We start from the raw sequence: 16,495 nt of genomic DNA, 5'->3' as shown, positions 1-16,495 counted from the left end.
GGGCGGCATTTAAATTGGCGAAGAGCCGCACGCCTGTCCCGGATGGCTGAACGGCACTCTTCTGTCCACCAAGGCACAAGGCGCCACTTAGGAGTGCCAGAAGACTGTGGTATGGACAGGTCAGCAGCATGATGGATCACAAGCGTGATGTGATCCACCCATTCCTGTACGTTATTGTGGCGGTCAAAGACAGCCAACCGAGTGAACAGTGGCCAGTTAGCCCTGCCAATCATCCACGATGGTGGCCGCGGCTCCAGCAATACACCATCCAGGAGATGAATGCGGATAGGGAAGTGATCGCTGGAATGAAGGTCGTCAATGACCTCCCAGTGAACAGAGTCGGTGAGGGTTGGAGAGCAGAAAGATAGGTCAATGGCTGAGAATGAACCTGTAGCAGTAGAGAAATGAGTCGGAGTATCTGTGTTGAGGATGCACAACACTTGAGATGTTAGGAGGCTCTCCTAAATTCGACCTCGAGCAGGACATGATGGGCATTGAAGTCCTCGAGGAGGAGAAATGGGCGGGGGAGTTGGTCGATAAGATCTGTGAGAGCGTCTAAGGTCATTGCATCCAGAGGGGGTAAATAAAGGGAGCAAATGGTAAGCCTCGGAGGTGAATAAATTTCAACTGCAACTGCTTGCAGGTCAGTATCCAGGGGGAGGGCAGAGGAGTGGTGGTCATTATTGACAAACACAGCGACTCCGCCTTTGGCCCTTTCTCCAGTCAGGTCATCTTTGCGATATGACGTATAGCCCCTTAGTACAGGAGCATCAGATGGTTTTAAATGCATTTCCTGTAAACACAAGCACAGGGGGCGTTGCCGTGCTAGGAGGTTCAGTTCCTCCACATGGGCCCGGAATCCATTCATGTTCCACTGTATAATGGGAGCCATCTATCAGGGTGGGAGTGCCTTCATTCTCACTTTCTGTTGGGCAGGAGAGCCCACAACAGGTGGAGGCTCAGTTTTGGGGCGAGATGATTGCCCCAGTCTGACATCAACCTCCATTGCCGCAGAAGAGGAGTTGAGAGAGACGTCAGAGGGAACGACATCCACATCAGGAGACTGTATAACTGCAGTCTCCTTTAGTGGGCGAGTCTTCACCTTTGTCTTTGGCTTCGATGTTCTGGCCTGAGGTGGCATTGGCGCCAAAACCTCAGAAGCAGTAGGGGGTGTAGCAGTGCTGGGCGGTGCACAAGACTGGACCCGGGAAGGGGCAGGAAGTTCCATGATGTCAGCTACCACAGCCTGGTCAAAGGCCGGGGGGGGGGGGGGGGGGGGGGGGGAGCAGCAGGCTACACAGGAACGGCAGCAGCACACGTACATTGACAAGCGCAGGTGCTAGTGCTGACAGTAGCAACCTCCGTTTGTGTAGCGGCATCGGTTTTCAAGACTGGTTGTTTGAGAACGGAAGAAAAGGAAGCAGCAAACGTGGGCGGCTGCATGGACTTTTAGATTTTCTTCGCCTCACCATACGGGATGCGTTTTGTAGTTTTTAGTTTAGTTCCTGGATCTTCCGTTCCTCAAGGAAAACTCTGCATTCCCTACTCCACACAGGGTGATCCCCAGAGCAGTTGACACACTTGGGAGGAGAGGAGCAACCAACTCCCTCATGGGCGGCTTTACCGCAATTCCCGCAAGTGGCTTCCCCTCTACAGCCGAGAGTAGTGTGTCCAAAGTGTTGGCATTTAAAACACCGCATGGGGTTGGGGTAATAAGGCCGTACACTGAGACGTAGGAAACCTGCCTTCACATGCTCTGGCAATTTGGTGGTGTTAAATGTAAGGATAAATGAGTCAGTCTTTATGAGAGCACCATCCACCCGTTTCATAATGTGTTGCACGTTGACAATTCCTTCCCGGGACCATTCAGCCTTCAGTTCGTCTTGGGGAATGTCAACGAGATCTTTGCAAGTCACAACACCCTTGCTGTAGTTCAAGGTGTTGTGAAATTCAGTCTCTATCGCAAACTCCCCAAGAAATTGTGCCTTCTGAAGGTTCTGGACTTGCTGGAAGCTAGATGTTTCAACCAACAAGGTGCCGTTTCGCAAGCACTTTACAGATTTTAATGTGCCAGCAATACCTTCTAAGCCCTTCTGTATATAAAATGGCGAAACTTTTTCAAAACTCCCATCTTTTCTTTTAATTATGAAAAACACATTCTGCGAAGCAGCATGCGTTCTGTTACTACTACCTGAATCAGGAGGACTGGCTACACGATCCCTCTTGTTGGATTGGGTGTTAGAACCCACCAGCGGTCCACCCTTTCCACTGGCAGGAGAAGAATAGAAGTTCGAGGGTTCCATCTCGGTCCCAGGAGCAGCTAGGGAACTAGAAGTCCACCTAGACAGAGCCCCGCGTGCCTAGGTAAGCCTTATACAACTGGAGCACGGCAGGTGCCCCAGAGGTTGCCCGCTTGCGACTGTTCCACCCCAACAGCCATGCATCTTATAGGCGCACAGCACACCGTAAGATTGAGGGGTTTTTATAGAGGTTTACCTTCCTCGCAATCCAGGCGGTCAAGCCAAGATTACCATTCCCCGCAGCACACAACGTTCCACCGCCGCGCCATGCGGTGGTCGCTGAAGCATGTCCGGGGGTTATGGTGACAGGAGACTGGCGGCGCTGACCAGTCCCCAGCTCAGGACCCCGGGGTCGCCAAGCCCGTACTCAGCAAATGAATGCTGAGCCCCTGGGGGGGGGGGGGGGGGGGGGGGGGGGGAATTTGTTGTGCATTAACAATTTATGTAGTGTAGTCAAATTAATGCAATGCACAATGCCTCTGGGTTACATTAGTCGTCATTGGCGAATGCTCTGCCAGGACAGTTATTTTTTTTTATATTATTTATACCACTGTGTACATTATCCTGTGTAAAGTCACAATTCAAAGTAAATATTGTGTCTTCTTTGAATAAATTGGTAGTGCTTGGCTACAATCATATCCTGATGGATCATAACCTTTGTTTCCCTTTTATTTATAGCCATTCTTGTGTTTAATTCTTCCTTAGGCCTCCCAGATAATTTTTTTGGGGTCACAATGCAGTATTTCACAACCAAATCCCTATGCCAGGAAGTATGCCATTATATTTATTTGTGGTTATAAATTTTCCCTTCGGTGGATTGGTAGCAGCAAGTTACTTCAATTGGTGAATGCTTTTTACACCAAACTGGTACATAGTTACTAACACCTACTATTTTGGAACTGGTTAGTCTCATATGGGGTTAACCAGCTATAGTCTGTCACATTGCAAAGTGATAATTTGGCTAGAATCCACCAATCTTATAGCAGTCACTGAAAGGCATAATGTGGCACACACATCACTCAACATTCAGTTCCCAACTACCGCATTCTCTACTGATGGCCAGTGGGACCCTCATCTCCCAAATATGCCCGACTGATCAGCCTAATGCTCCTTTGGGACTGGCAGCATGGTGTCCAGATACCAGAAATGATAATTTCCCCCAATATCCTAGCACTCTTTTTGTTGTGCCTATCTGTGACTCAACATCTCCACTATCTTTTTCATTTATCATTATCCCCTCCTAGATAGTCCATTGTTTGATTCTGAGGAAATTAGTTTTCTATCTTATTCTGATCTTGCATAATTTGAAGTTCATCAGCAACTAACATCCAAGAGTATCACTAAAGAGCAAGAGAGCAGAAAAGCAAGGATCAGAAATCCCAATCTTTTAAAACATGATAAAATGCTTGAGCTTCCAGCCATGTCAAGTGGTTAAGAACCCACCACAGAGCTCATGACAATTTATCAATTTACATCACTGTGAAAATGTCCATTCATCCGTTTTTGAAGATGAGTGTCATATCACAATTTACACAATATTCGTACAGCTCACATTTGCTAAACTATTGCTTTTCCTTACTTTAGCTGCATTACCTCAAGAGATAATGTCATAAAACAAAGAGTGAACACATGCAATATTATCTAGCATTCTGGTATATTCAGTCAGTTATTTACACATTCAGCAGATCACAACTGTGACGTCTCACTATGATGTGCACCGAGTCAGTATTTGTAAATGTAAAACATGTAGGACCAAGCTTCTATTAGTTCCTCTGCGAGTCACCGCATTTTGTCTGTTTGTCAGGACAGATCCCAAGCACTCAGTTCAGCATATGAACATTTCATAAGATAATTCTTGATCTGTAGCCTGTTGTGACCGGATGATCTGTAATGTTTGTAGTGACTGGATTAATTTGGAAGGTGACAATTTGGTAGAAAGTTGGTAAAGCAGTATTGAATTCTTCAGTTAATCCAATGTCAAATACCACTTTCAGATAATAATCCAACACACACGACACCATACACAGACAGAAGCTAAGAAAATCACAAGGATCTGAAATACTCGCAAAATCAATCATATTAAGTTAAATGAGTATAGAACAGCCTTCTATGGAATAAAGCCATCAATAGAACACATTGAAAATTTTGAAGTTCAAAGCAGACTGAGAATCTCATTTTAGAAGAGAGCAATAGAGAATTTCCTAAAACTGACACCAAAAGAATTCACCTGCAGTGTGTAAACATTAGCAGTCTTGCCCATGCACCGACAATGTAGCATTACTAAGCAATGTAAAGACAGAAGTAATCTGGGATGGTGCAAAGCTGTTATAAAATCGCTGAGAAAAAGAGGACTCCAGATGTGTTGTGACCAGACAAAACTACTGTAATCCAGCCACAGATGTGGGTTCTTTAACTGCTTTGGGAGAAGGCTCATCGAACTAGAACCAATGCAATGTTGGTTCACAGTGTAACATAAATGAGTACATTAAAAATGTACTCAACTTTGGCACATTTTTTTCCCCACAGAGGTACCGGATAATTTACAACTTTCACTGACTAGCAATGCATCACTTGACACACTTACTGACAAATCATTCTCTTGGTGTACAAAATGCAACTGTTGTAAAAGTACATTTTATCAGAAACTTTAAGAACTGTCACTGTCCTACACGATGACAGTAACTGCCATATCTGAGGTTACGAATTGGGCAGAGTGCTCCTGTGCACAACTCTATATTGACCTCTGGTGTGATGCTCTGCTGAGAGAGGAGTCGTGGTCTTCAGGAGAGACTCCCATATGCTGTTGTGGATTGCAGCAAGACTTTAGTAAAGTCTGTGGCTTGATCTGCATTGCTACCTTTGGTGTGGCTCTGTGATCTCTGGCCAATACCACAAGATTAATATAAACACAGAATATTTCGTGAAAAGTAAGAAATACCTAACACGTTGTCGATATATTAGCTACCTGTTTGCATGTTCGACTGATCATATTGCTATGATGTAAAACATGGTCAGTTTATAAATCTAACACACTTTGTCAGTGACAAATATGACACCATGATCACCATTTACAATGATTGTCTACTTCTATGTGCATTGAATGCCATTTGTTTTCTATGTTACTCTTATCAACTATTAAATTCTTTACATTACTAAGCAAATAGTTCAGAATTTTTACGACTGAATATTGCATTCTTTTCGGTGTCACACTAAGACCAGGTGATGGATAGTGTATGACATTTCTCCTTCTAATATTATAGTTATGACTGTTACTGTTTCTGAAGTGGAACAGGAACAGCATGCTCCACATCCGTATTAATGAGATACAAGATTGGAGGCAGGGTGTCATCGGGGGTAAATTTTTAATCTGTTTATTGCAGATTGATTTCAGCTATCGTGTAGCTATCTTCATTGCTACATGAATGAAAGAACAATGATATTCAGACATTAAGATATAAATTAATACTAGATCACAAATACGACAGTTGGGAAACTAAATTTACATATCAATTATATCTAAGTCATGATGACTCATCATAAATTGCACATGGTAGGATGTTGTCATTACAGATAATGGTTAAACTCTGCTTGCTGCTTCCATTTCCTTGGTATGTGACATCAATAGTAACTAGTACCCTCTTTATTACTGTCATTTGTATACTACATTTTTTTAATATTTAAAAAATAAAATGTAGCAGCTTCACATTAAGTTACAATGGCATCCCTAAATATGAACATACACTGAGTAATTATGTTAAAACCTGAAGAAAAAATCCACACGGGTGATACAAACTGAAATCCTAATAACACTAGTTTTTGTATAAAAACTAAAATCAGTACAAATATTAAAAATAGATATATACATTATGGGAACATATCACATGCTGAGTGGATAATTACCTTTTCCAACTTGGTTCACATTTCAAAAAGTAACATATGGTTGTCACATATGAACCAGTGTTATGATCTGAAGGAGGTACAACATACAATTAGACATAAAAGCTTATCACTGTTTATTATTATGTGTCATGATGTTTTAAGAGTTCAGTAAATGTAAGTGGAAAACCTATCAATCCTCAAAAGATAGTTTTTGAGTGCCAAACCTTTTGAAGATATCAGAGAATATGAGATTACAAAAAAGATTTAAGACACCCAGTAATGTAGGATGCTAAAGAAGAGAAAGTTGATCCAGATAATCACATAATAAAAATGTCAAAGGACAGACTTTCTAACACAGAATTCTATAGATAAAGCTGTGAAAACTAGCTGCATCAAACCAGTCTTTGAACTGAAGACAAGAAATACAATGACCATCTGCAATGCTTCACACAACTTTTATAAGCTCATGGTAAGGGATTCACCGTAAAAACAACCAGTAAGGAGTTACATACTTCACCTTACCTCAATGAAGATGAGTGTAAGAGCCCAGGGACATGCTTTGAAATCTTAATTGTGCTGTACTAACCACTTCTAGATGCTGTGAATGTGCACTATCTTAAAAAAAACCATCCTAGAGAAGGCAGACAAATATTCATGAAAATGATGTCCATGAAAGCACTTATAATGAAAACAGCAAACTATCCATTCACACGAGTTCATAAAATACTGAGAGTGTGTGTAGTGTTATGGCCCAGCACACTCATTCATTCAGGAAAAGTAGGGGCTAAGCCCTAGCCAACCATCCAGATTTAAGTTGTCCACAGTTTCTGCAGACCACTTAAAGCAAATCCAGAGATTATTTTATTGGAAAAAGTAGATCCAGTTACCACCATCATTCTTATCCAAGCTGAATAAGCGGAAAAAAAAGGTGCAACAGAACATCACAAAAACATTTATGATGATAAATCCCAGCATGGGAAAGCAATGGCTGGACAGAGTTTGTCCTTCCACAGTTCTCAGTGTGCACATCAATAGCCATCAAGTATATGAAGCAGACAACATAATTCAGCAAGAAACTTCCAGGGAGATTAAAACTGTTTGCCGGACAGAGACTTGAACTTGGGACCTTTGCCTTTTGTGGAAAAGTGCTCTACCAACTGAACTACCCAAGCACGACTCACAACCTGTCCTCATAGCTTCAATTCTGCCAGTACCTCGTCTCCTACCTACTAAACTCCTCAGAAGGTCTCCTACGTACCTTGCAGAACTAGCTCTAGGATATCGTGTAGACATGGCTTAGCAACAGCCTAGGGGATGTTTCCAGACATATCCTTTCTTCCAGGAATGCTAGTTCTGCAAGGTTCATAGAAGACCTTCTGTAGAGTTTGGAAGATAGGAGACGAGGTATTGACGGAATTGAAGCTGTCAGGACGGGTCATGAGTTGTGCTTGGATAGCTCAGTCAGTAGAGCACTTGCCTGTAAAAGGCAAAGGTCCCAAGTTTGAGTCTCGGTACAGCACACAGTTTTAATCTCCCAGGAAGCTCCATATAACTGCACACTGCTGCAAAGTGAAAATTTCATTCTGGATAACTCGTCATAGAAGATAACCCTTCACCAATTTAAGTCTGGTTGAAGAAAAACTTCTAGGTCACCATTGTTTGTGCTGTTCTTGACATCTAGTTTGGTTGACACCTGTGAAATGACACACTGTTTCTGTTAAACAGATATGTAAAAGTTTACAAAAACCCAAATTTTTGCTAGTATATACATGACAGGAACTGATCAAAACAAAGTTTTAAAATGATAATGGACATGGTTGCTTCATAACCACTCAATTGTAACACGAAAAAATGAAGGAAAAGAAATAAGGTATTGATACCTAAAAATGCCAGCTCTCACATACCAACCACTGACATGTAGATTGGCTGACCAGAACATAAAATAATATTTAAAAGATTATATGCAATAACTGTCATAGTTTTATAAATATCAGTTGTCAAGTAAATATTAAACTAATAGGGCAAAGAAACAGGTACGTACTTGATGCAATAGAGGAAGTAATGCCCTCCTTCCATTCTGCCCTATTACAAAATGTTACAACATTGAACTTAAAATATTTAAGCAACAATAGCACATAGCAAACATGGAGCACTTGCCAGCAAAAAGCAAAGATTATGGATCCCAGTCCGCCAAACCGTTTTTATTTGCAGGAAATTTCAAATCAACACAGCCTCCACTACAGAGTGGAAATTCATTCTGGATTACATAGCAATGTGATACAGGCATTAACAAACTAAAGGTTGCTTTTCTTTCATAATGTACATCTTAACTCATTCCGCATTAGCAAATGCTTCAATGAATTCAACAAATTAATGGTAATTTTTAATGACGTCTCATCTAGACATTTATATTCATCTGTTCATCATGTCCTGTACATACCAGTAGTTTGAGTCACATCAGGCGAGCAATTCTTAGAAACACATTACATGTAAAAAATAAAAATTGTGTCAAATACTTATATTCCCTACTTTTCCAGTGTTTACACAGCAAATGATTCATACAACTCTGTACTTCACATAGACGTTCTGGAGCATTTTTTCTCATATTAAGGAAGGCCAATATGAGATACTCTTTCCTTCGGATGTGACATGAGTTATTGTGCTTCCTAGGTTGCGGAATCCCTACTTATTGCGCTATTAATATGACGACAGAACAAATTTTGTCAACGACCCAAGTACTCTGTCGTACCGGTTGTCCTGCCAAATTGTAGCCACATTATAATATTGTGATGCGTCTATTATTTTTTATATGCTGCCAGTGGGATGTTCCATGACAAGACGCTTTGGCGAGTGTTCATCAATCACACACAAAGGAAAGCGATAATCAGTGTGAGAAGTCAGTACTGACGTGAGTCATGTAAAATGTGACAAGAGATGTCAAATATTTTTCCAACGTATGTACCGAGGTCTAACAACAAACTGCAAAATCTTATTCCGGAAAAAAAACACTTGTCCACCTACAGCGATAATCACCTGTCTACAATTAACGAATGACGTTTGCATCAAGCCCTTGCGCGACCTGCCATCGTCTTTCGGAATATCTGTAATGTTTGCTTACTTTGACAACATTACATTGTTTTACTGTATGAGGCTGAACGGAATGAGAAACATTATTCAAGCCACCGTACACAGGCGATCTTCTACTACACTTATTGATCATTTACTGCGAAAACTGGTGACGCATCAATTTGAAAACACCGCGCTTATTGCGCATAACCTTCGCTGGGATATCGACCAGTTGGTCCTTTGTCCAGGGGCCGATGCGTATGGGCGTTAGTGGTGTTCTAGTTTCCTTACCTTTGTCATATTGTACTTCGGCAGATCTGTCGACCTCTTCTTGCGTGCTCCGATATCCGTATCCGGCGAATCGGCGACGCTGTCAAAGTCCTGGTGGGCATTGAAAACAACTGTCCTCTTGTGGAGCCGGGAATCCTCCTGGTTTACGTGCAACGTTTTGGGACGCGTTTCCACGCTTGCGTGCGATTCTCGGACGATCAGAGCTACGAACATGAGTAGCAAAAGCGGCGCTAACCTCTTGCGTCGCGCCATCTTTTAACTCGCGCTTAGCACAGGCACAGCACTAACACCATCTGCAACAGCTGCACACTGACTGCCGCACTTTGCACCAGGGCTGACTGGACTGGACTGGTAAGCCGCCTCACGTGACAGCTCGCGGCGCATGCGCAATGGGCAACTGTGCTTTCGAGCTAGTCTATCATGGAACGCTCGAGATTATCGTATAAATGATGACTCAGATGCTGTGTAGCCTGCAGATTTCCCGACTGCCAGGAGTGATATCCAGGCAGCCTGGCGAACAAAGAGGTGTCTTCTGGGCTTGAGTGCGTGTTCTGATAAGAGCATAAGTCAACCAATTAAAAAACAACTGACATAAACTACGTCTTCTTGTGTCTATATCCATATTCTGCAAAGCACTGTGAATTGTATGGTGGAATATACTTCCCATTTTATTACATTGAACAGTTTATTGCCGTACCGTTATCGCATACAGGAAGAATATCCGGTAAAATACCTCTGTGTGTGGTTCTGTTCTTGTTGCTGTCACTTAACGGAGAGAACGTAGGGTAGCACAGTATGTAATTCCATTCTTCACATAATACTGGTTCTTGCAACTTTGTTCAAATGGCTCAAATGGCTCTGAGCACTACAGGTCTTCTGAGGTCATCAGTCCCCTAGAATTTAGAACTACTTAAACCTGACTAACATAAGGACATCACACACATCCATGCCCGAGGCAGGATTCGAACCTGCGACGTAGCGGTCGCCTGGTTCCAGACTGTAGCGCCTAGAACCGCTCGGCCACCCGGGCCGGCCAACTTTGTTACATAGTACCCTTTTGCTGGATAGTTCGCATCTGTTTTTAAGCTTATGCCACTTCGGGCTTTACAGCATTTCGGAGACAGTGCCCAGCACGTGAAACAAACCCGTCGCCATATATGCTGCCCTCCTTTGGACACGTTCACTGGGATGAGTTACAGAAGTGTTTTGTAAGGAGACTCCTTTGCAGACATACTGTATTTTCCCAGTATCCTTCCAATGAGCAAAAGTCTACCACCTGCTTTACCTACGATTTAGCTTATGTGATAATGCTGTTATACAGCCCCACAAATTGTTACACGTAGATATCTGTACGAAATGTCCAGTTGTGACTCATTGATAGCGTGGTCATAAATTCATGGGTGTCCAAAAGGGAGTGAAAATACAAGTGTTCCTCCCTTTGTAATCTGGAGAACAGGCTAAAATCCTTCATTACATGATTCTCATATCCTTCCGGAAGTGACTGTCTTACGATGCCGCTAAATCGCAGGTTTGACAATTTTAGCTTAACGTGTACGACCACAAGGAGATGTACATGCTGTTAGTATTGGCTCCGTAAGTTATGTTTATGTGAGTTGTCACACTATTCACGGAAAATTACGTTTCTTTCGGCACAACTGCGTTCTTGCGTCGACCTAGACTGAAAGCAAATGCAAATATTTCTAGAATAATGAATCTATTTCTTTTTTATTTTGTCGTGTTCCCGTACCCGTTGTTTGTGGGTACAGACCAGGGAATGTCGGAGAAATGCGGACAAGGAGATATGCGGACAGCGGAGTTTGCTGGAGACTTTAGGTCGGCTACTGGCTGTTTTCAACAATGGTACGCAACTTAAAACAAGTCAATGTTTCTGCCATAACCTGTATAAACAAAAAGGGATATAAGTCTTAAATATATACAGATTTCGATTTTGTTGAGCACGTAACTAAGTATTGCTACAACTTGATGCCCTTATTCCTTTATAATTTCGTGAAACTGACATGCATTTCGCAGAATAATTACTGCATAAACACCAATGTGCTGTTCAACGTCGAAGCAGTTTTCTGCAGTCGCCGTGTGGAATATTGCTGAGATTGAATTAGACAAACTAAAGCTGTGTTTCATTATTTTAAACGAAAGCAGTCTCTCGGATAATAATTTTTTACCAACATTCCGAGCGTTAAATATAAGTATTACTGCATGGACTTATCTACCTAAGAATGTCGTATTAAAATAATGTTAAAAAATTCTAAGGAAGGAGATTTTTGTTTTGTTTTAAATGTGCAGTGCAGACATTCATGGATGAACATATTGTTATTTGATGCCTCTCTGAGACCAAACAATGCTTTCTGTTGTTAATGTACCAGAAAACATGGACTATTACTTGAACACTTTGCCTCTTTCGTGTTAAATACTACCATGTCTTTTTTGGCAGCAATTTCGTGGTGGAAATGACTCTCTCAACTTATCTAACACGGCTGATAAAGAGTACAGTTTCAGAGAACGTCTGTGAGAAAATGGAAATGAGCGTATGGTACCGGTGGCCGGGAGGCCCCTATGAACAGTCGTAAGTATAAATACAGTGAAACAGGGATGAAATGTAGACAACCATAAAAACAATTATTATGGACATCGAAAAATACGAAAATTAAAATTTAAAAAATGGTTAAAGGATAGACCACTTCACTTTCAGTGCAGCCTCGGTAGATCGGACTTGAAAATGAGCAAGCTGGTTCGAAACTAGTCTCCAAACGTATATACTGCAACTTTGACCTAGGTTGCTGTTTTCTGTACCAACAAAATGTTGAAACTAAAAAAAATGCTGGTTATATCTCTTTAGTGTAATTAATAATTTCAATCAAGTAAACTGCGTAGACTCAGTAGCTTTCATAGCTTTTTAATACATTACTTTTGAATAGATGTCAATCCAGTTTCTGAATGTGAGCAATGCCTTTCAAGCAGGACCTAATGTCGTTAGTCTCTTCATGATTTTTCACAGTTCTCTCAGTCCTGTCGTCACTATTCATTTTGTACTGCCACCCTTCAACAGCATTCATTCTTCGGTGGCTTTTTCCGTAGCAATTGCACATTGCGATGGGAATATCCTTATTCTATAGCCAGGTATCCACAGAGTAGAGAAAATGTTAGATCGAGTCTTTCGTTATCAGCAGGTTGCGCATGACTCTCAATCGAAACATTATTTGCGTCCTTCGGTTTTACAAATACAAGCATGCTGGGGCGTGGTCTTAAATCTTCGTCCTGACGTTAGTCGCCTGTTTTTTGGGGGGATTATTATTTTTCTATTTTGGCTTTGGGTTACAGGGACCATACAGGCAACAATGGTTACAAAGTCCCAGAGAAACATAATCGCACAAAGCAGAATAGCACAAAATGAAGTTAGCATCTAAACTCACTTTTAAAGTAAATAAAAGCGCAATTAGACAAGCACGAGAGAGCCGACGGCAGTGATGACAATGACATTGGAGTAGCATTACGTTTAGCACTATACAGCAACATAATGACAAACATACATATGCGCTTACAGAAAAAACAAAACATTAAAGGGAAAACACAGTACAACAATAGCTGAAGAACAGAACAGCAAATAACATCATGTCAGAATAATAGTATACAGATAGATGTAGTTAAAATAAAAGAAAAACTCAATAGACTCGTCTGTTAGACCGAATTCTTCTACTTTTCTCTATAAACTCTTCTTATATATACGGAAATACACTGAAGGCCGGCCGCGGTGGCCGTGCGGTTCTAGGCGCTACAGTCTGGAGCCGAGCGACCGCTGCGGTCGCAGGTTCGAATCCTGCCTCGGGCATGGATGTGTGTGATGTCCTTAGGTTAGTTAGGCTTAAGTAGTTCTAAGTTCTAGGGGACTGATGACCTAAGATGTTAAGTCCCATAGTGCTCAGAGCCATTTGAACCAGTTTTGAATACACTGAAGAGCCATAGAAAGTGGTACACCTGCCTAATATCGCGTGGGGCCCCCGCGAGCATCCAGAACTGCAGCAACACGACGTGACATGGACTCGACTAATGTCTGAAGCAGTGCTGGAGGGAACTGAGCGCACCATAAATCCGTAAGATTACGAGCGGGTGGGAATCTCTTCTGAACAGCACGTTGCAATGCATCCCAGACAGGCTAAATAATGTTGACGTCTGGGGAGTCTGGTGGCCATCGGAAGTGTTTAAACTCAGAAGAGTGTTCCTGGAGCCACTCTATAGCAATACTGGACGTGTGGGGTGTCACATTGTCCTGCTGTAATTGCCCATGGCCGTCGGAATGGACAACGGATATGAATGGATGCAGGCGATCAGGAAGGATGCTTACGTACGTGTCACCTGTCAGAGTTGTATATAACAGTATCAGGGGTGCCATACCACTCCAACTGCAAACGCCCCACACCATTACAGAGCTTCCACCAGCTTGAACAGTCCCCTGCTGACAGGAAAGGTCCATTGATTCATGAGGTTGTCTCCAACACGTACACGTCCATACGCTCGATACAATTTGAAACGAGACTCTTCCGACCAGGTAACAGGTTTCTACTCATTAACAGTTCAATGTCTATATTGACGCGCCCAGACAAGGCATAAAGCTTTGCGTCGTGCAGTCATCAAGGATACACGAGTGTGACTTCGGCTCCGAAAGCCGATATCTATGATATCCCGTTGAACGGTTCGCACGCTGACACTTGTTGATGGTCTAGCACTGAAATCTGCAGCAATCTGCTGAAGAGCTGCACTTCTGTCACGTTGAACGATTCTCTTCAGTCGTCGTTGGTAACGTTCTTCCAGGATCATTTTCCGGCCGCAGCGATGTCGACGTTTTAGTGGATTCCTGATATTCACGGTACACTCGTGAAATGATCACACGGGAAAATCCCCATTTCGTCGCTACCTCGGAGAATCTGTGTCCCATCGCTCGTGTGCCGACTATAACTCCAAGTTCAAGCTCACTTAAATCTTGATAACCTGCCATTCTAGCAGCAGTAACCGATCTATTGGTTATGAACTGTAGATTAAAACTGAAGAAACTGCAAAAAGGTGGGAATTTAAGAAGACGGGACCTGGATAAACTGAAAGAACCAGAGGTTGTACAGAGTTTCAGGGAGAGCATAAGGGGACAATTGACAGGAATCGGGGAAAGAAATACAGTAGAAGAAGAATGGGTAGCTTTGAGGAATGAAATAGAGAAGGCAGCAGAGGATCAAGTAGGTAAAAAGACGAGGTCTAGTAAAAATCCTTGGGTAACAGAAGAGATACTGAATTTAATTGATGAAAGGAGAAAATACAAAAATGCAGTAAGTGAAGCAGGCAAATTAGAATACAAAGTCTCAAAAATGAGGTCGACAGGAAGTGCAAAATGGCTAAGCAGGGATGGCTAGAAAACAAATCTAAGGATTTAGAGGCTTATCTCACTAGGGGTAAGATAGATACTGCTTACAGGAAAATTAAAGAGATGGAAACCCAGTTGTAAGCAAAGAAGGGAAAGCAGAAAGGTGGAATGAGTATATAGAGAGTCTATAAAAGGGCGATGTTCTTGAGGACAATATCATGGAAATGGAAGAGGATGTAGATGAAGATGAAATGGGAGATATGATATTGCGTGAAGAGTTTGACTTAGCACTGAAAGACCTAAGTCGAAACAAGGCCCCGGGAGTAGACAACATTCCATTAAAACTACTGACAGCCTTGGGAGAACCAGTCCTGACAAAACTCTACCATCTGGTGAGCAAGATGTATGAGACAGGCGAAATTCCAATCCCAAAGAAAGTAGGTGCTGACAGATGTGAAAATTACCGAACTATCAGTTTAATAAGTCACAGCTGCAACATACTAACGCGAATTCTTTACAGACGAATGGAAAAACTGGTAGAAGTCGACCTTGGGGAAGATCAGTTTGGATTCCGTAGAAATGTTGGAACACGTGAGGCAATACTGACCCTACGACTTATCTTAGAAGAAAGATTAAGGAAAGGCAAACCTACGTTTCTAGCATTTGTAGACTTAGAGAAAACATTTGACAATGTTGACTGGAATACTCTCTTTCAAATTCTGAAGGTGACAGGGGTAAAATACAGGGAGCGAAAGGCTATTTACAATTTGTACAGAAACCAGATGGCAGTTATAAGAGTCGAGGGGCATGAAAGGGAAGCAGTGGTTGGGAAGGGAGTGAGACAGGTTTGTAGCCTCTCACCGATGCTATTCAATCTGTATATTGAGTAACCAGTAAAGGAAACAAAAGAAAAATTCGAAGTAGGTATTAAAATCCATGGAGAAGAAATAAAAACTTTGAGGTTCGCCGATGACATTGTAATTGTCAGAGACAGTAAAAGGGCTTGGAAGAGCAGTTGAACGGAATGTACAGCGTCTTGAAAGGAGGGTATAAGATGAACATCAACAAAAGCAAAACGAGGATAATGGAATGTAGTCGAATTAAGTCGGGTGATGCTGAGTGAAGTATATTAGGAAATGAGACACTTAAAGTAGTAAAGGAAGTCGTTTCTGAAAGTATTTGTATGGAGTGTAGCCATGTATGGAAGTGAAACATGGACGATAAATAGTTTGGACAAGAAGAGAATAGAAGCTTTCGAAATGTGGTGCTACAGAAGAACGCTAAAGATTTGATGGGTAGATCACATAACTAATGAGGAGGTACTGAATAGGATTGGGGAGAAGAGGAGTTTGTGGCACAACTTGACTAGAAGAAGGGATCGGTTGGTAGGACATTTTCTGAGGCATCAGGGGATCACCAATTTAGTATTAGAGGGCAGCGTGGAGGGTAAAAATCGTGGAGGGAGACCAAGAGATGAATACACTAAGCAGATCCAGAAGGATGTAGGCTGCAGTACGTACTGGGAGATGAAGAAGCTTGCACAGGATAGAGTGGCATGGGGAGGTGCATCAAACCAGTCTCAGGACTGAAG

At 42.2% G+C, this 16,495-nt stretch overlaps 1 protein-coding gene across 3 annotated transcripts in view; it reads right to left on the bottom strand.

Moving 5' to 3' along the window:
- Positions 1–9,858, bottom strand: part of LOC124717273 (sortilin-related receptor-like) — a 230,660-nt gene extending 220,802 nt beyond the window's left edge. For 2 of the 3 annotated variants that reach the window (XM_047244086.1, XM_047244088.1), the window contains exon 1: positions 9,537–9,858. In XM_047244086.1, coding sequence (XP_047100042.1) covers positions 9,537–9,788 — 252 coding nt within the window. In that variant the 5' untranslated portion in view covers positions 9,789–9,858. The remainder of the gene's footprint in view (positions 1–9,536) is intronic. The other variant, XM_047244087.1, reaches the window with a different exon arrangement.
- Positions 9,859–16,495: the final 6,637 nt, after the last annotated feature.

Source organism: Schistocerca piceifrons, chromosome 9 (genome assembly GCF_021461385.2).
Source record: "Schistocerca piceifrons isolate TAMUIC-IGC-003096 chromosome 9, iqSchPice1.1, whole genome shotgun sequence".
Classification (NCBI taxonomy): Eukaryota; Metazoa; Arthropoda; class Insecta; order Orthoptera; family Acrididae; genus Schistocerca; species Schistocerca piceifrons.
Note: the sequence above shows the minus strand (reverse complement) of the source record. Positions and strands in the feature narration are given on the sequence as shown.